Genomic DNA, 20,341 nt, shown 5'->3' with positions numbered 1-20,341 from the left:
AAGCAGATGAATTCGTAGCATCCCAGGAACAAAACCTGTATGACATTTTCTGTATTTCAGGTTTATATGATTCCAAATATTTGAACAAAACTGTATTGTAATGCTTGTTACACTTTTTAAAAATGATATCCAAAATGGAATTTTTGTTGTCATGTTGTCAGATAGAAGTATATCATTATAACATTCTCTTAAGGTAGTGTTCTTGTTCCTCATCTTGGAACCCTCCAGATGATTTGGACTATAGTGCTTAGAATTTCTGCCCACAGCTATGTTGGTTGTGGATTGTGCAAGGTGATTCCATAGCTTCTGGAGAGCATTGGTTGAACATTACTTAGCAAAACATTAGCTGAACTAAAGGTTTTGCTTGTTGAAAGCAGGCATGGAGTAGATATGAAGTTTCTAACTAAGTTTTCATTTTGATTATTATGACTGTAAAGGATTAGAGTGATATTGAACACTCCACTTTTAGAATTGGTATCTTTTGCTGGCCAGGGTTTTCCATTGACACAGTTGATTTATTTGATTTTTTTCCCCAGCCCATGTAAAAGTTCCTGAAGAAGTGAAATTCCCTAATGCTTGTTGTGTAGGACTCACGTCACACACAGTCCTTCGTATTCTTAATCCATCTGAACGGTGGCTTCAAGTCAGCATTAGCTTACTCAGTATTATGTTTAATGGTGAAAAGGTATGTACTAAATCTTGCCATCTATTAAGAAAATTGGTTGTCTTGTGAAAATTAAAAATGCTAGTACAGTGGTGCCTTGCTTAGCGATCGCTCCGTTGAGCAATGAAATAGCTTAGCAATGGGGTTTTGGCCATCGCCAGAGCGATCGCTTAGCGATGGCCCCTATGGGGAAAAATCGCTTTGCGATGATCACAGGGAAGCGATCATGGAAAAGCGACCCTTTTTGCACAGCTGATCAGCGGTTCCAAAATGGCTGCCGGAAAAACAAAATGGCCACGCGCTGTTTTGTCTCGCTTTAGAGGCACCGAAAATGGCCACCCCTATGGAGGGTCTTCGCATAAGGTCAGTTTTTAAGCCCATAGGAACGCATTAAACATGTTTTAATGCGTTTTTATGGGATTTTTAATTCCGTTTAGCAATGAAATCGCTTAGCAACGTTTTTCCTAGAACGGATTAACGTCGGTAAGCGAGGCATCACTGTATTTTTTTCTCACGTGCTGCTCAAAGTTTTTGAAAATTAAAAAAAATGCTAGTTTTTTTTTCTCACATGCTGCTCAAAGTTAATGAAAGAAAACCAGCTGAAGAAGGTGCGTTTTTCTCCCTGCCAATCAAAATACTGGAGAGTTCAGATTTCATTGGCTGAAATTTTATTGTGCACAAAAAGGCATAGCTTTCAGTGGCAAATTGCTGTTAAGTTAAAAAAATCTCAGACATTATTCATTGTATACTGAGTCATGTAACACAGTGGACAACAGATAATGCCTATTAGCCTTGATGCTCCAAAAGCATTCGATAATGTTAGCCGGCAATCTATGATACAGCAGTTGAACATAATGGATGTGGGAGAGATGTTTATAACTGTAATTAAGACAATATATAAGAATCAAACAGTGAAAATAATTGTGAACGGACTGAAGACATTAAGATTAAAAAAGGCAGAAGACAACGATGCCCCCTCTCTCCTCCGCTGTCTATATTGACCCTGGAAGTGCTCAATAGAAATGAGACAGGATCCAGAAATTAAAAGAGCAAAAATAAAAGGTACAAGCTACAAGCAATTGGTGTTTATCTTAGAAGATCCACTGGAATCAACACCAAAATTAATAGAAAAGATAGAGGAATGTGGAGAAGTATCAGGACTGAAAATCAACAAAGAAAAAAATGAAAGTTATCACAAAAAAATCTAATAGCAAAGCAAAAAAAAAAACCCATTTATCGGAAATCTCAGTTACAAATAGTCAAAAGGGTCAAATATTGGGGACTATATCTAACTGCAAGATATACAAAATGAAGTTTAAAAATATACAACCAATTCATAAAATATATTATGTGGCTAAAATATACAAAATGCTTTTTAAAAATGTACAATTGTTTCATAAACATATTATGTGGTTAAAATATACAAAATGTAATTTAAAAAGTGTACAACAAATAATTAATTGTGTACTGGTTGAAAAATATGGGGAGAATCAAATACAGCATTTTTATAGTTATCCTTTGAACCACTGGATCATCTCGGGTTAATTTGCCAAACCATCAAATAAGACAACTATGTAAAATAACTTAAACAAATAAAATCAGACTTGGAAAACTGGAAGAACTTACAATTATCAATACTAGGAAGGATAGTGACAATTAAAATGTGTATCTTACCAAAACTACTTTTTTTGTTCCAAACAGTACCAATCAAAATAGAAAAGAAATATTTTGAGGATTTAAATAAGATGATTCTAAAGTTCATTTGGCAAGGGGAAGAGGCAAGAATAAAACTGAAAATGCTACAAGAACCTAAAGAAAAAGGAGGATTTGGACGAACAGACTGGGAGTTATATTACCAAGCATGTACTTTAGTTTGGCTTAAAGAATGGATCACTTTGAGGAATAAAGGACTGCTCTCTCTAGAAGGACATGATCTACAATTGGGCTGGCATGTCTTTTTATGGAATGAGAAAGCCAAAACACATAGATACTTTCAAACTCATTATATTAGAAACTCACTACTGATAATGTAGGAAAAGATAAAAAAGAAAATGTACATAAAAATACCTAGGTGACTTTCACCTATGGAATCATTTGTGTATCCAAATCCCGCACATTTTGAGTAAATTTTATGCTATAAAGATATACTAGATACAGAAGGGAAATTAAAACCAAAACAAGAGTTTATTGCTCAGGGATTAGGCTTGTCATGGTGGCCACTAATGCAGATTCAATCTAGATATGACAAAGATGTTAAAGATGGCTTTTACAAAGAACAAATACCGCTTGAACTAAATATTGTTAACCTCCGACAATAAACTAATTAAGAAACTATACAAACTGTTTTTGAATTGGAAAATGGAAGATGAACAGGTTAAAGAAACAATGGTACAATGGGCTAAAAATTTGGGACACAATATTGAATTGGAGAAATGGTCGAAATTGTGGAATAGAAATTGTAAAATAACAATGGCAACTTTGTATAAAGAAAATCTTTATAAAATGTTTTATAGATGGCATTTACCACCTGCTAGAATTTCAGAAATGTTTCCAAATATGTCTAGTGCATGTTGGAAATGTGAACAAAAAGTAGGTACTTATTATCATGTATGGTGGACATGTGAAAAAGCAAAAAAAAAAAAAAAAAAAAGGAGTAAAATACACACATGGCCGGTTAAAATGCTTTAAAAATGTATAGATTTTAAACCAGAACTCTTTTTATTCGGTATTTTACCGGAGGATTTTGATAAATAATCAGTTTACTTAACACTGCATATTGTGGCGGCAGCTAGGATTGTGTTTGCACAACATTGGAAAAACGAAGAAATACCAACAGAAGAAGAGATAATTAAGATTTTAGACTGTGTAGAAATGGATAGACTTAGACTGAGAGAGAAAGAAGATTCAGAATACTTTAATACGTGGAATTTGTTCTATAAATGGCTAGAAGATTGGAGAAGGGATTAAATCACCATGACACGAAAAAGAGATAACTTTAAGCAAACCCATGTAACACAATGTTTAACAAGCACGAATGTAGATATAGTGAAAAACTAAAAAAATGTTTTTTTAAAAAAAGATAACGCCTGCAGAATTTTCTTATGGCAGTTCACTGCTAAAAATATGTCTTTAGTGTAACTGCACAATAGGATTTCGGCCATTGTGTCAGTGTAGTGGAGACTTAACTAGTCTTCATTTCTACTTCATAAGGATCCCTATTTTTTGTGCTGTGCTAGTGATGTGTTCTGTTTAAGAGCAACCATCACGGTAGCACTTAGAGTAGGTAATAGAAAAGCAAATAAATATTTAGAGGTGGCAAAAACATAACTATAATACTCTAATTATTTGGCAGAGTAATTTATACCTTGAGAATATATAGATTACTCTTATTTATGTTGAAAATTTCTTGGCTTGTCCTGAATGTCTTTTATCTTTTTGTAGGTGGAACCTCAGAAACACAGATGCCTTCTGTTTAAGAACAAAACTGTCATTGGACCTTGTACTACAGAAGAACTAAAAATGCTGTTTTTGCCGTGTCAAGCAGGAGTTTTTCAGTGTGTACTTAGTGTTGCCTCTTGGCCATTTTCTGCAGATGCAGATACAATAGTCCAGGCAGAGGCTTTAGCTGCTAGAGTAATTGTGAATGCAGTTGCTGAAAATCCTGATATAGAGGTAAAAATAGAGATGAATATATCATTTGTTTCTATTTGTCTAAAACATTTTATATCATTAAAAATAAGCAACATAGAAAAGCACAATTTAAGGCAGTTGGAATTATTCAATGTTCTAAATATGTTAATATATTTTGTTGGACTAAAATTTATGCCTGCTTCCTAAAATACAATGTTGGCACTATTGATAACGAGCCTCATCCCAGAGTTGGTGTTTAGGGATGGTTATTGGCCTGTGGCCTTGTTGGTGTTAGAAGAAGCACCTCCTAGTATTGGAGCTGCAAGCGGACTCAGAAACTGAAATGCCCGTTGACATTCTTTTATAGCAGTAGTCCCCAACCTTGGGCCTCCAGATGTTCTTGGACTTCAACTCCCAGAAATCCTGGCCAGCAGAGGTGGTGGCAAAGGCTTCTGTAGTTCAATAACATCTGGAGGCCCAACGTTGAGGACCACTGTTTTATAGGATTGATGGTCAGGGTCTTGACAGGCATTGTATTTTTCACTAGCTGAAGTTTTCATAGACAGTCTCACATACAACCTGCTGTACTTATCCACAAAAATGTTACCAGAACATGGGTGACTGTCGCCAGGCAGGCAGTTTAGGAGAAGATGCAGTTGGAGTCTTTAGTTAGTTCTTTCAAAAACAGTAACTTGTTTCTCTGTACAAACACGGCTTTGTATCCCTCAGTTGTTAAAAGATACTGTTCCCTCTTTTTTTTTTTACCTTAGGTGGAAGCAGGAAAGTCAAACCATCTTGACTTTGGTGATCTGCCATCTGGTAGCTGGAAAGTTCTCCCACTGAAACTGACTAACAAGACTTGTGCTAGAGTGCCAGTCAGACTTGTTATTCATGCAGTAAGTATAGTAAGCTCTAGATAAGGATAAGTTGCTGCCATAGATTTCTGAAAGGACTATGTTGACATCACAGCTCCTTGCAAAATGATAAAATAAGTAAACTATCACCATTGATTCGAGGTGAACAAATGGTGATAGTTGGGTTAACCTTTTATAGTCTGTTACTGAGGCATGTTGCTGTGTATCCTGCTGTGTTCCTCCTCAGTGTGCTATTCTTACCTCAAAACAGGTATTTTACAAAACAGGATTACAAGGCTTATAGTCTAGTAAACTTTGCACATCAGATGTGTTAGAAACCTTCTTAGTGCCATTTTGAAATAATTTTTAATGTTTTAAATATATTAAATGTTTTAATTATTAAATGATTTTAAATGTTTTAAATCTTGTTTTAAATGTTGTAATTGAACGAATTATTCTTCATGGTCTTTGTACAATCACACACATTGATCTGCGCCAATACAGAACTCTGTTTGGACCCTTCTAGGAAGAGAGTTTTGGTGATAGTTATACACTCCTATCTATAGTGTGTGTGTTGGTGGGTTGCCCCTCAATTCTATTTCATTTGCCCCTCTGGCCAGTAGTAGGACCTCGAAAAGAGAGTCTTTTCTGGCGGTTTCTTTCTCATTTTATTTCATATGTTTTTTGCTTATCTTTATTCTTGTCATCAAATTTAAACTTATTTTAGTACATTTTGCCTCTTTTTCCTTAGGCCTTAGAGGGGTTTAAAATATTATTCTATCTCTATAGGGGAATATTTTTGTTTCAGGGAAGCATGATAAATGGATTAGACTGAGGGTTGCATTGTCTAGATGTATAAAATTGCCTGGGCTCCTCCTCCTCCTTTATTAGCCAACTAACATGAAGTGTTGAATAAAGGCCTTCCCTTTTTTGCTTCCACAAATTTATGTTTTGTACTCTTCTGATACATGCTGATCTTTTAAAATCATCTAGCCATCTAGTTTTTGATCTTCTTGTACCTTTTCTTCTGGTTCACAGTCACCATTGATTTAGCTATTCTGTCACCCATCTACTAATTTCAAGGCGTGTTCTATTGTCTTCATTTTAACAATGCTATTGTTTTTTCACAATGTCTATTGTTTTTGTTGAATATTTGGTTTTATTACTTTATCTATTAGTCCAGTATTTAATATCTGCCTTTCCATTGCTCTTGAATTATTGTGAGCTTTTTCATTATGAATTTTTTTTAGTCCAGGTCCCCACACACACACACACACACACACACTGAAATACCAGTGTTCTCCTCAAATGCTTGTCTTGAAAAAGCCAATCTTGGCCATAGACTCAGTAAAAATGGTGTACATAAAAACACCATTCACCTATTTCTGTCATTATTGCCTTCTTCTCTGGGAGAAAAAGTGTCCTTTGCCCCACCTGACTACAAAACCTGCCACATAGACTCCCTGTTTTAAAAGGCATGTTCAGCATCTGAGTTTGGTTGTAACACCAACAGGTTTATCTTGGTCACTGCTAATTCTTCTGGTGGGACCAACTGGCCAGTATAATGGAACATCTGATAAACAGAAGGTTACATTTATTTATTTATTTATTATATTATATTATATTATATTATATTATATTATATTATATTATATTATCTAGTCATTCGACTACTCTGGGCGGCTGTGAGGGTTCAGTCTTTGGGGCTGTCTGTTCTTCAAATAAAGGACGAGTCGGTTGAGGTAAATCAAAAGGTTCAGTATTTATTGCAACATGAACTCCAACAGGGTTCACCCCTAAAAAGGGGTTCAAAGATTCTTGCAACATATTACTCGGCTTTAACGGGGTCCATAAACCATTTATAAAAGGGTTTGTCGTCTCTGGGTTCCAAGGTCCTGTTAATAACGGCACAGTCCCCTGCCCAGGGTCCAATTCTTCGTCCAGAGATATCAGCGGTAAAGTCTCTTCATCCCCGTTCCACTCACCCCAGGACGACCCGTCTCCTCCTTCGACTCCCCAGGGACCGGGTAACCCCCCAGCTTCCTCAATTCGGCTATATGCCATTGTTTTTTCCTTTCTAGCTCACAGGCTACCGCTTCTCTTTCTTCCCGGAGTTTCCTTCTCCACTCCTTGGCCTCTGTCTCGCCCCAATACGAAGGACGAGGCTTTAGCCCAAGCTGACATCGTTTCTCTGCCTCTTCATGGGGGACACGGACCTGCTCCCACTTGTGGGTCCAGGGATCCTCCATCCAGATCCACTCCCATCCCCCCGGTATCTCCGCCGGCTTCCCCCTTATATCTCCCGCCGCGGCCTCAATCTCCTCCCTCTGTCTTCCCGCCAAAGATCCCCCGGGTTCCGGGGTAAGGGTTAACCTTTTCATAGTCGCCTCCAAATCTCCCGTATCTACCCCCTTATTTAAGGTAAGGGGTTCGGCGACCTCTTGTTCCCAATCTGGGGTCTCCACGCCTTTCTCTTCCCGACGCGTTGGGGACAGAGGTGGGGATGTTTGAGTGTGACGGGTTCTCTTCGAGAGCGACGGAACTCCCACTAAGGCCTCCATTTTGGGGGCCTCACAGCGGCATACATCAAACAAAATAAACAGATTAAAATAACATCAATATCCAACAATAATTAATCATTCAAGCTGGAAAAAACAAAGTAGATCAAATAGTGCCTGGAGGGAAGGCCTGGCTGAATTGGCTTTTAAAAATACCTAGCGGAGGGGCCATATGGATCTCTGAAGGTAGATTATTCCATAACCGAGGAGCCACTGCCAAGAAGGCCTGGTTTCTTGTTTTTTTCCTTCCAGGCCTCTCTCGGTGTTAGGCTCCTCAGTCGCACCTCCTGACTAGATCGAGTGATACGGGTAGATGTTGGTGGGAGGAGGTGTTCCGTCAGATAGCGAGGTCCTAAACCGTTTAGGGCAGTGGTGTCCAACCTTGGCCCTCCAGATGTTCTTGGACTTCAACTCCCAGAAATCCTGGCCAGCAGAGGTGGTGATGAAGGCTTCTGGGAGCTGTAGTCTAAGAACATCTGGAGGGCCAAGGTTGGACACCACTGGTTTAGGGCTTTGTATGTCATCATTCAAATTTTGAAATCGACGCATAAGTGCACGGACAATTCCAAGATCCTTCTTGTTCATAGTTTTGCTGCATCAGTTTTGCATGAACAAGTTCCACCTCACTCCTGTTCGGGTGTAAGAGCCATGTTGGTCTTGAGCTGGGTTTTGGTGATCATTCCAAGGGAAAAAGCCCAAAGTATAATTACCATGATTTTAGATATCACTACTTCTCCATAAGGATGGAATTTTCTGTGAGCTATGGCAAATCCTTCAGTAAAACGTTATTTTAACCAATTAGAATGCTTACCGCATAACAACTGGTTCTCCTACAACCAAGCTAAGCTTGGAACATGCCACCAGAAAATACCTAGTACCAGATGTTCAAATCTTTTCAGTTTCCTTTTTGTCAAGATTTTGATACTGCCCCTTAATTGTCACTACTTTATTGGCTGCATCCCTATTCTTCCATTCAGACTTGCCTCTACCATCTCTTCTCTTTTTTGCTCCCCTGTATCATATTTCAGATTTATAAGCTTTTTACAGTAGGGATCTGTTAAAAATAATACACATTCATAATACTTCATAAAAGATACCAGCCTGTCTTGGATGCTGTTTAGTGATATGTGGGAATTCAGAACTCAGAGAAGAAATTCCTTTGACTCTGTAATAAATTGTTACTTTAGCTAGCCAGCTGGTGTGCTGTTTCATAAATCCTTCACTCGCTGGTAACAAATGTTGCATAATTCTTTCTCAAATACAAGCTAAGCGTACCACTCAGACGTTGTTGGATCAAAAATATCTGTATCCTTAACACAATACCTATTTTGGAGAAGCACAGGAAGTTGTAGTCCACAGTCTTAAATATTAGCCCTCCCTTATTCTAACCAGTACCACATCTGTTATGTACATAGCCTAAATTCTTTCTCTAAGCTTAGTGGTAATACTGATACTGGTTCTTGTTGAAGAATAAGACAGTTTTGAGGATTTTTAAAATTAAATAAAGAACAAAATGTATCAGTTGATAGAATAGCGTATCACTAAAGATGCTGCCAACCTAGCAGTTCGAAAGCATGTAAATGCGAGTAGATAAATAGGTACCACCATGGTGGGAAGGTAACAGCGTTCCATGTCTAGTCACGCTGGCCATGTGACCACGGAAACTGTCCACAGACAAACACTGGCTCTATGGCTTGGAAACGGGGATGAGCACCGCCCCCTAGAGTTGGACAAGACTGAACTAAATGTCAAGGGGAACCTTTACCTTAAAGATGATTAACTTATTCTGACAATGGTAAATAACATAATGTGTTGAGAATTTCAGTAATGCCTTTCGTTTCAAAGTGTAAAATCATCTGTTTTACAGAATGCTGTAGCATGGCGCTGCTTTACATTTTGCAAGGAACCAGTTGACCCTTCTGTTAAAAGTGCAGCACCTACTCACAGCATCTCCCAGTTAGCAGCTCCTTCAGTGATATCCCATGTAATGAATGCAAGCTGTGATGGCCAAGTAAGTAATCATTTATTAGATATATAATGTTGAATTAATTGTAACACAGCATATTGTTAAATGTTCATTGCTAGTGTTGGGATTATGTGAGAAAGTATGTTACTTTCAGTAAATTTCAGCTGCAGCATGTGCCAAGTTACAAGCCACATGCAAGAAATCTTTGTACTGAACATATGAACCTTTCACTTTAGTTTGTAATATGCTTTTCTTTGTCATTCATAATCTGGTTGTAGAATGGTGCATTGAATACTCAGTGCAAGAGTCTATTCTAGTAGGTGCAAACAAAGAATCAGCTGGAATGTGTTAATTCTATCACTTTCCAGATCAGGAGGCAGGACACATATGATGCAGAGTCTTCATTGGATTTGGAACCCTCTTCCAGAAGTTTTTCTGTTGTTGTAATACAGGACAGAAAAGTACAAGGAGATATGGAAATCGGTAGATATGTACTTACCTGCTAGAGGAGTTTAGAGGCTTTGGTAGTGGAAGAGGACCACAACTATGAGTGTTGAGTGTGCCTGGATTCCTCTTCTGCATCTACTGGAATGTACTCTTACAATGAGTACCCAAGGTACTATTCTCTGTGTGTTGCAGAAATGGAATCCACTGGAGTGCAGCATGCCCATGGCAAATTAAATTGGGAGGAGGGAAATGGAAGAATAGAGACCCAGTGAAAATTACTTGAATATTTTCCTTCAAAATGCTGTCCCAGTGGCCTGGTTCTTACTTATTTTGTAATGACTGATAAACCTCAAATGTGGCTGCCCTGCAGATTACTGCTAAGGGGCTACTGGCTGAAAATGACATGGATGTGGCCATTGCTCTGGTCAAATAGAGCAAGCTGCGGGGGCCTTGGAAATTTCACAGTGTCATCTATCATGACTATACAAGCTCAAATCCACCAGGCTAATGTTAGCCTGTAAACTTTCTTTCCCAATGAAACGGCATGGAATTAAACAGAAAGGTCTTCTTAGTGGCCATTTGCTCTAATACAGCAAATGTAGACTTTTAGAGCCTTGTACCAGAACATTCCTAGCAGGTAAGTAGGATTAGAACAAAAGGAATGTAAGACCACATCTTGAAAAACATGTAAATAATGTGAGATTTTCAGACTGAAGGAAGGATCCAGCCAGAGAGTAACATGTGGAAGATAAAGTGTTTCCAGACCACTAGGGCTGACAACTTCATGACTCATCTTGCTAAGATGATTTCTACAAGAAATGCCACTTTGTAGGAGAGGAGACTGTGATGTTCCACCCAGTGTTCCCTGTTTGTTTCCCCCAAACACAGGTTCACCCTCTGGATACATTTACTCTTTCTTCCGCTACCACCAGTGGATCTTTCATCCACACTGCCCCAATATATGCATCAGACACATGCTGCCAATATAACTTGTTTATTTATCTTTTGGTTTTTAAATCACAGATGTTCTTTTATTATTGTTCAGGATCACTCCTTAAACTTCTTATATTTGATTACATGTTTGCTTATTCTGGTATTGTATATACTTATTCACATTAGCCAACTCATTAATATTCTCTATTTAGCTTTACTATTTCATTTAACTCCTTCTCATTCTCTGTAACTCTCCAACTTTCCAATTCTCTCTCTCTAACTCTGATTCTCCTCTCTAACTGCCTTCCTTTGTCTGTCTCCTTGATTCCGCCCCTCCTGTCTTCTCATAGGCTCCTGCTCTTGAGCTTCAGCTATGATGGAGAGGAGTGACATGGGCACTGGTATAACACAAATTAACCAATTCTCTCATGTTTCTAGCTTCCTGGTCTGGGTGGATATAGTGAATTCCTCTTTTACACGCTTGAGAGAATGAAGAAAATCTGAAACCTACACACTATGAAACTCAGTTCTCTTTTCTTTATTGTAGCTAGGATGGTAGAGCCATTTTATTTGTTGCCTGTGTTTCTGTGTAAGATTGTGTTACATGTAATAAACACAATACATAAGTAATTGTATTTTTTTTAGAGTTCTTACATTTCTACAAAATACTTCATTCTGTGAGTATTTTTCTTTTTAGGATCCTGAAGTTTTAATGGTCTGGGTCCAGTTCCATGCACCAAGCAAATACATCACTTCAGGTATAGATTTATTATCTTCTGAAATTAATGTAGATAAACATCAGATGGCTATATTAGTTCAACAAAACAAAATAATGTTTGATCCAGGCAGAATTCTAAAACTGTTATGTGGCTTGAAGTTGTTTGATACCAAAACTCCACTAGCTAACATCTGCAGTCCTGCTTTTATTAGATAAACAGTATGGATAGAGAACTGCATGTTTACAAAGATAATCTTTGGCAGGAAATTGCTGTAGCAAGTAGATCATTGCAGATAGACTTACGCCATACTCATCCTGAGCAACTTCCACATCCTAGCTAGTGCACGCATTTTTTGTCTCTATGAGAATTCACACCAGGGAGAAACTGAAGATGAGTTATCTGTTACAAAGATTATTTTGCATCTGGCCTTAAAATTGGTAAAGGTAAAGGTAAAGGTTCCCCTTGACAATTTTTGTCCAGTCGTGTTTGACTCTAGGGGGCGGTGCTCATCCCCGTTTCCAAGCCATAGAGCCAGCGTTTTGTCCGAGGACAATCTTCCATGGTCACATGGCCAGTGCGACTTAGACATGGAACGCTGTTACCTTCCCACCGAGGTGGTCCCTATTGATCTACTTGCATTTGCGTGCTTTCGAACCGCTAGGTTGGCGGGAGCTGGGACAAGCGACGGGAGCTCACTCCATCGTGTGGATTCGATCTTATGACTGCTGGTATTCTGACCCTGCAACACAGGCTTCTGTGGTTTAGCCCACAGCGCCACCACGTCCCTTTAAAATTGGTAGTGATACTTTTTCTCCTGAGGGCTGATTTTGTCAAGACCCATCAGGGGCCATGTCAGCTCCTGAAAGGAGCACAAATTATGAAAATCAAAACTAAATGTTGATCAAAACCTACTGCCATTTTGGGTTTTGAGATAGGGGAACATTTGGAGGGGCTGGAAACCCCATTTTTTTGGAAAACCACCAATTCTGCTTTCAAGAGCAGAAAATGTCTCTTTAATTTTTTTTTTTTTTTTTTTTTTGCAAGGGGATTGTGGCCACAGAACAACTTTGGGAAACCATATGTTGTACTCCAACACATTTTTCCCACTCCAGCCCTCCAGATAGAAGACATATGGGAGGCACAAGAGTACATTGTCTGTTTTCCCTTCATCATGTCCAACATTGCCACCTTCCAACCAAAGGCTGCTTTGTTTCTTTTCTTTCTTTTTTTAATCCTACCATAAACTACTCTCTGGGCTCTTCTGGGGAAAACTGGAGACAGAGTTAAGCATTACTGCTGCCAAGTGAAAACATGAGTATATGATCCCTGCCTTCCTGGGTGGTTGGAGACTTAACCCATTAATGGATACCATTCTTTACACCAGACAGAAGGAATCTTTATGGTGGTTCTTCTTCTGCTCTTGTTTATTAAACACAAATTTTTCAGATTGTTTGGGCTCAGCTGATGAATACTTTGCGAGAATTGATGTGGAGGTAGATTGCCCAGAGCCTGCTAATGTTTTAAGAAGTATTCCTCTGAGTGCAAGATCTGGAACACCTAGAATATACGCACCAAAGAGCCTGCAAGTATGTTTTACAAAACCTTTTGCTGAGATATAGCTCATTTCTTTCTCTACTAGAATTCCATTACATGTACTCTATTTATTCCAGACACTCTATATGTCTGCAAATATGGGTTCATCAACAAAGCAACAATTGCCATTAAAGAATGCTGGGAATATTACAGTTAATTTGAAGATCATGGTAAGCTAATTTATCTCTTTTCTAAAGAATAGTTCTAAAATTACTGTCATCCATAATCAGACCAATCTAGCATCCTGACTACACAGTGGTTATCTGAATGGCAAGAGATTCTATTCTTTTTTGCTTTTTTCCCAAGCAAAAAGCTCAGAGTGCACATTGATACAGAAATCATACAAATGATTCTGGAGGGAGTCACTGTTCATCTTCTGTTTTAGCATTTTACTTTTCTGTAGGAGGGAGTATGCTGTTTTATGCTCGCATTTGATGGCACAGGGAATGACCAGAAGTCTCTGTGTATATCGCCTTATATCCCCTTAAGATCATCACTGTCTCTCAGGAGCTTCTTGAAACAGGAAAGCAGTACGGTATGATGATTATCTTAAAAGAGAAATTCATGGTGGTGATCTTAAGGTGTTTCAGACACATATGAATGCTTTCTGAAAGCATGATGAAAGCCATGCTTTCAAAGCACTTTTCTCTCCTAGCCTGGGCAGCACCCTCTCCTTGACCAGGTGAAGAAGTCTTTTGGAAGCTTGGATCCACATGCGCTTGTGCACTGTTGCTCCTCGTCACACGTATGATTTGTCAGAATTTAACTACTAGTCATTTCAGCAGTATAACTGAGTTCTGTTTAAAATTCTGACAATCATATTTTGCACCACTTGACACTTCCATAGTTCCTAGACTGTCTTCAAAGGTAGCCCTATGTAGAGTAGGCCAGCAGAGTCTAATTTGGGTCAACCTCTAGGGCATTAAAGTGGGAGATCAGGTGCAGTTTCATTAGGATATGCTGCAACCTGTGAAGCAACTGTGAAAACTAATAGTGACAACAGCTGTCATTTGATAGTGTCTTCATTTCCAGATATTGGAGACAGACAGCTGCATTTCTGTTAAGCCTGAGCATCTGGTTCTTATACCTGGGGAGGAACAAGAAGTGACAGTTGAGTTTTCTCCAAAGGACTGTAGAGGTGCAGAAAGGTAACATAATCTAATTGGTAAAATGATAGCAAGTAGAGATTCTTCCTATGTAATATTTAACTTGAGGTTTTGTTTTCATAGTGTTGTGAAAATATTAGTACTGCCATCCGGCCCAGAGTATAAAGTGACTGTGAAAGGTGAAGTGACTGTAGCAAAAAGCAAACCTTTGGTACAAAAATGCTCCAATACAGAAGATCCCCCCATTCTTGCGAACAAGCAATTTCTGTCATGGGGAGGTGTTCAGCTAGGAAGAACAGTGTAAGTAACAGCATAAGCAAGATATGAGTTATACAAGTATTGAATAAATTGTTTTTATAAGAAAACATAAAATGTCTTCAGACTTTTACTAAGTATGTCTATAGTTCAAGTGGTGCCCAAAGCAGAGTGCAGGAAGAGCCTAGACCTTGATCACTGAGTTCTTCATTCTGCTATAATTGTCTCTGTGATAGAGCTGTCTGTCTCTGAAATTTGTTCCCCTTCTAAGGGCTTCTCATTTCAAGTGGGAAGGGAACCCTAAAGAGAGACAGCAAAGTGAGTATTATCTGAAATCAATTATGTGTGCATTTAAGAGCAACAAATTAACGGTATGTGTGCATTTGACTTTTATAATGAAATATAATTTATTTCAACAAACATATGTTGCTCTGTGTAGAATCCATCAACATTTCTATTGCTGGACAAACTGAAAATACTAAACGAGTAATGAGGAATCATATTCAGGCTTGATTGCATCAAAAAATGTCATCCGAGACTAAAAAATGTTATCTTCCTCCTCAGTTACATGCATTATAAATATGATAAATGCTGTATCTGCCTTGCTCAAATTTGCATTAGGACCAATATATGCCTCAAAGGATGTGTTGTGGATAAATTGCTAAAACATTAAACCTAAGAATCTTGAACAGATTTTGCTACTGAAAGTGCACTAAATTAGAACTCTGGTGTTAATTAGCATATGAGGAGGTACATTACTTTGTGATTGTGTCACAGTGTTAATGTTAATGTTACTACAGTTTGTCGTTAATAGTTCTAGTATACACATGCGCATAGAAAACATACAGCTGTCTTTTCCCCATCATATATATAAGCAAATCACTATAAGATGTTAAACATTTTTGTAATATTCAGTCAACAGAAACTAATTCTGAGAAATGGCTCTGCGTCTACTACTCAGCAATTACGATTGCTGATAAGGGGTCAAGATCAGGACTGTTTTCAGGTGAGTCAAGCAAACTGATACTCGAAACTGGTTTTTATAGTCAAATATGGCCAGCATTTGGCTTTGAAGGTGCTTTTTATTTAAAACTTCTATTATAACAGCTATAGTGCTTTTGATGCCTGGGGTGTTATACAAATGAAGCTGGGGGATATCTCATTGAATTCAGTGGGATTTCTGAGTAAACATAGGGTTGTCCTTTTAAGTCTGACTTCAGTATGTGCAAATTAAAATTTTAAATTTTTGCTTCAGAAATTTAGATTTAGCCTCTGGCTCAAGTTCAAATTAAAATGCTACTTAATGTTACTTTTTTATGCTAAACTGAGAGTCCTGAATATTTCAGATTCTGCATTTCAAAATCAGTGGTTTGGGGAAAATATTCAATGGTTTTGCAAAGGAAATACCTGTATTGGATATGTAATGCATAACTGAAATAAATTTTCGTGTGTCCCTATTATAAATGGTTCCTCCTATGTCTTTGCATGCAGAAAATGTTGGGAATTACAAATGAATCAAATCTCTATTTGAGCTTTCAACGTTTCACCACATCAAGACTAAACAGATTTATTTTCTCTGATACACCTTGTCATGACAGCATTTCCATTATGAATCTCTTAATTCATAGACTTCTGGAAACAAATAATAAAACTTGAAGAAGTCACTGAAAACTGTTCTGAATATGTTGTCAGTGGTCGAACTTACTGTTTTTCTCTCCCTGTTTATTTGTAGTTGAAACTTGGAAAACAAGCATACAATAACTGTGAAATCAAGATCAGACCAAAACATGATTATAATGTCTTCCTTACATTTACACCAACTCGTTTTGCTTGTATGTTTGCAAAGCTTGAAATGAAACAGCTTGGTCTTCTATCTCAACTAGGAATCAAGTTCACTGTAAGTTAACCTTTTTGACTGATAATAGATGTAACTCTGTAGGAAAAACTCTGGAGTTCACCGTTAGAATTGTGTTGGTTATTTACACATTTGTAAATTAAATTACGTAACGTGGTGAATTGCTGCTAACTAACAAGGTACTTGTTCTGTTAGCAGGTATACATCCAATTATTAAGGAGGTACACACCTAATAATGTCATCATTACCTCATTACTACCAATTCACTGTGAATGTTAAGCAATATAACTCATACATACATATATCACCAACATAATTGTGTTCAGTTACTCCTTTTTATTGTGTGTATCTTGTGATATTTTGAAACACCTTCACACTTTATAAACTTGAGCCACATAAAAAAAATGAGACATGGACACTGCAACCTTATGTGGATATATTTGACATCAAGCATCTTAAAATGTCAACAATCTGTCTTTGAGTGTCTCAGCATCTCCACTGGGAAACTTTATAACTCAGTGGTGCCTCGATTAGCGATGTTAATGCGTTCCACAAAAAACATCGCTATTGGATTTCATCGCTATTCAAAACGTTGTTTCCCATTGAAATGCATTGGAAACTGCCTAATCCGTTCCAATGGGAACAAATTGCCGTCGCTAATCGAAAATCTCCATAGGAAACCTCGCTAATACAAATGCGGTTCCTCAATTGCCCAGTTCTGCCTATTGAAAGGATTCTTCTTCTTGCTCCCTGACCCCACCGGGCCCCTCCGTGTTGCAGCCCCTCTGCACTCACATGACCAGGCACGGCTGCAAGCGGAAAAACCATCCCCGCAGTTCCTCACCAGAGGAAAACAAATCCTCAGAACGTAGTACCTTCGGCGCCTGCCTGCCTGCCTGCCCTTTGCCACAAAAACAAGGCTCCTCCCGTTGCTGCCGCCGCCACCCCGCCCGCCCCTCGCCAGGCCCTCAAGGGAGAGAGCCCCCCCCACTGCCCTCACCACGTCGGCGATGCTGTGAGGCAGCTGGAAGTCCGGGCTGGGCGTCAGCTGCTGGAGGCAGCCAGCGGGTGTGGCATGTCCCACAGAGACTTGGGTCCCGAGGAAGGCAGCGCCTTGGGAGGCCCCGCCCCGCCGCCGCCCCTGGCTGCAAACATCACGGAGGCGGAGCAGCGCCGGGCCAGGTGCTCCCGGCTGAAATCCCCGAGGTCCGCACGGGACCGGCCACCGCTGGGTCTCCCTTCTCTCGGCCCAGTCGAGGAGACGGGGCAGCCGTGGAAAGCGCGCTGTCCCGCTTTGGCGGGTCCTTTTCCGCGCCAAGAGCCGCCACCTGCCTTCCAGAGGCAGAAAAGCCGCGGCAGCTACAATTTCACCTGGAGAGACAAGGCGCACAGGCTCCTCCTCCCTTTATTTTTTTCCTCCTCCACCGAAAGCGGGGAGCCGTTGGTCCCAACCATCACTACTCGAAAATCGCCCATAGGGACCATCGCTAATAGAAGCGAAAAAATGCCCCGAAAAACTAGTCACTATTTGATTTCTTTGCTATTTGAAGCGCTCACTATTCGAGGCACCACTGTATTTTACTCTCTTTTGGGGGCTTTTTAAAGTTTGAATTATCTCTTAGATTTCAAATGGCAGCCTTATCTGGCTAGTGTTGCTGGTCTGAATACTTTGTGAAAGTGATCAGCTGCAATATATATACTTCAGTAATACTAAACTGCTCCCTTGTTTTCTTTATGCTGCTTAATATGGCGTGAGGAGATGAGAACTGGTTGTAATAAAGCTGCAGTCCCTGCCATTGCTGCATGACTTACAATTTCAAATTACAAGAATTTCACAGCCAGACAAAATCATTCTTATTGTATGTTGTGATAATAAGCCTCTCAAGAAGAGTGGGATGTAAATGTCCTAATAAAACATGATTTTTCCTTAGAGGTACCAGTATTTGTTCATTCACTTTATTTTCACCTAGTGGAGGAATCTAATATAGTATATAAAATATTTTAAAGATAAATGATTTGGCAATAAAAAATACAATAAATTACTGTATTTGCAAAATTAAACAGATTCTGTATTATTAAACATTGCATGTTAAAACTATTGAATATAAAACAGTTTAAAACAATTTGAAAATAAACATTTTTAGAACTATAGTATAACATCCCCAATTCAAAAAACCTTTCTTTGGCAGCCAGTGACTTACTAAAAGCATTCCTGAAGAGAATAGTCTCTGGACGAACAGCAAAGAAAGCCAATCTGGCCTCCTATGGAAAGAAATTCTACTGCCTAGGAGCAGGACTCAAAAAGGTCCAGCAGCAGCCTCTATGGGGTGGGGGACTGAGAGAAAAGTCTTTTCCCAAAGATGATAACACTTGGAAAGGCTCAGATGGGGAGAAGTTATCCTTCATAGATCTTGGAATTAAGTTGTATAGGTTTATATAGGTCAACACAAGCACTTAAGATTGTCCTGGAAAATGCTCCTGATTTCAGAAACAGATAAGCTCATATAGAAAAAACCTTTGAGATATTCTGGTCATACGTTGTTTATGTCTTTAATACTTAAAACTAAGTTCTACCTTCAAAGGAGACCTACCAATTTAAAATAAATGAGAATGGCTGGGCGTTAGTGAAGTTATTTGGGAAAAACTGTATTTAGAGTAGTTGTTTATCCTGAATACTCTTTTTGGGAATAGAAAACTAGAATCAAGTTTCTTTCATCAATTCCTGTGATTATATGTGTTTTTCTTTCAGATACCTTTGTATGGATATGGAGGAAAAAGCAATGTGAGAGTAGAAGATGTTAAGAAGCATGGTAACAGATATATACTAGGACTATACGAACAATCATCTGATAAAAGATGTCAGGCTTCTTTCACTGTACGCAATACAGGCTGCCGGGCTGCTTATGTGAAAGCACTTTGCTTCAAGAACTTTTCTGAAAGAATCATTATGGATCCAAATGTGATGAGAATTTTTCCAGAAAAGTTTGTCCTTAAGGAAGGTTCACAGCAGGTAATTACAAAAGCTAGTTGTATGCCTGCCCTGATATTATCATGAAATATATGAGCCAGACTCCTCTTGAACAGTTACAGTGGTGTAAATTTCAGCAGCAAATTGTCTCTAATTTACAAGTTGGCATTTTTATTTCTCCTTGCATTCTGAGTCAAGTTAGTGTATAACAGGAAATACAACCAATGACTTGTCAATTAGTGACAACTTGACACTGAAATTTATGCTGCTATATATAACGATTTGGATTCTGGCATTGCTAGTAAAATGTATATGCTACAAACATAATTTTTTTCAAAACGTTATATACAGTTTAACTTTGTATTTGTATATTTGATGTACAATTTACAATTAGTGGCAGGAACTAGAGAATATACTCAATTTTACATAAAATTTCTTTTCATCCCAGAAAGTTACAGTAACATGCAATTTCACGGAAGAACAAAATAGATCGTTGATGTTGTCTACAATTTGTTTATTCTATGGAGATGAAATTTTGAGACAGCAATATTGCAGGTAAGATTAAATTGAGTCCACCATATCTATTGCTACTTGTTTATCTTAAGAGTGAGAAACAAGTTGTGCTTGGTCTAAAGAATATGGATAGAAAGACACATCTCTCATAATACTAAACCTGTCATTGTCTAGTAAAATTGAACAGTAGGAAAATGGAGACACATGAAAAGGAGTATTTCTTCACATTCTGTATGTAATGAACCTAGAAATTTGCTAGAGCAGGATATATGGCCACTGC

The 20,341-nt window shown here is 38.5% G+C and overlaps 1 protein-coding gene across 8 annotated transcripts in view; it reads left to right on the top strand.

Annotated features, from left to right (window-relative positions):
• The window catches only part of CEP192 (centrosomal protein 192), a 99,348-nt gene that overhangs the window by 42,912 nt on the left and 36,095 nt on the right, over positions 1-20,341 (top strand). For all 8 annotated transcript variants that reach the window (XR_013544153.1, XM_072998778.2, XM_072998781.2 and 5 more), the window contains 13 exons: positions 537-685; positions 4,106-4,336; positions 5,065-5,190; positions 9,574-9,717; positions 11,750-11,810; positions 13,218-13,357; positions 13,442-13,534; positions 14,397-14,512; positions 14,594-14,770; positions 15,641-15,731; positions 16,458-16,622; positions 19,330-19,590; positions 19,997-20,103. Coding sequence is in view for 7 of the 8 variants with exons in the window: in XM_072998778.2 (XP_072854879.2) it covers positions 537-685; positions 4,106-4,336; positions 5,065-5,190; positions 9,574-9,717; positions 11,750-11,810; positions 13,218-13,357; positions 13,442-13,534; positions 14,397-14,512; positions 14,594-14,770; positions 15,641-15,731; positions 16,458-16,622; positions 19,330-19,590; positions 19,997-20,103 (1,861 nt within the window). In the remaining variant the exon portion in view is untranslated. The remainder of the gene's footprint in view (positions 1-536; positions 686-4,105; positions 4,337-5,064; positions 5,191-9,573; positions 9,718-11,749; positions 11,811-13,217; positions 13,358-13,441; positions 13,535-14,396; positions 14,513-14,593; positions 14,771-15,640; positions 15,732-16,457; positions 16,623-19,329; positions 19,591-19,996; positions 20,104-20,341) is intronic.

The sequence above is a fragment of the Pogona vitticeps genome, chromosome 4 (assembly GCF_051106095.1).
Source record: "Pogona vitticeps strain Pit_001003342236 chromosome 4, PviZW2.1, whole genome shotgun sequence".
Lineage (NCBI taxonomy): Eukaryota > Metazoa > Chordata > Lepidosauria > Squamata > Agamidae > Pogona > Pogona vitticeps.
This window is presented reverse-complemented; position numbering and strand designations above follow the sequence as displayed.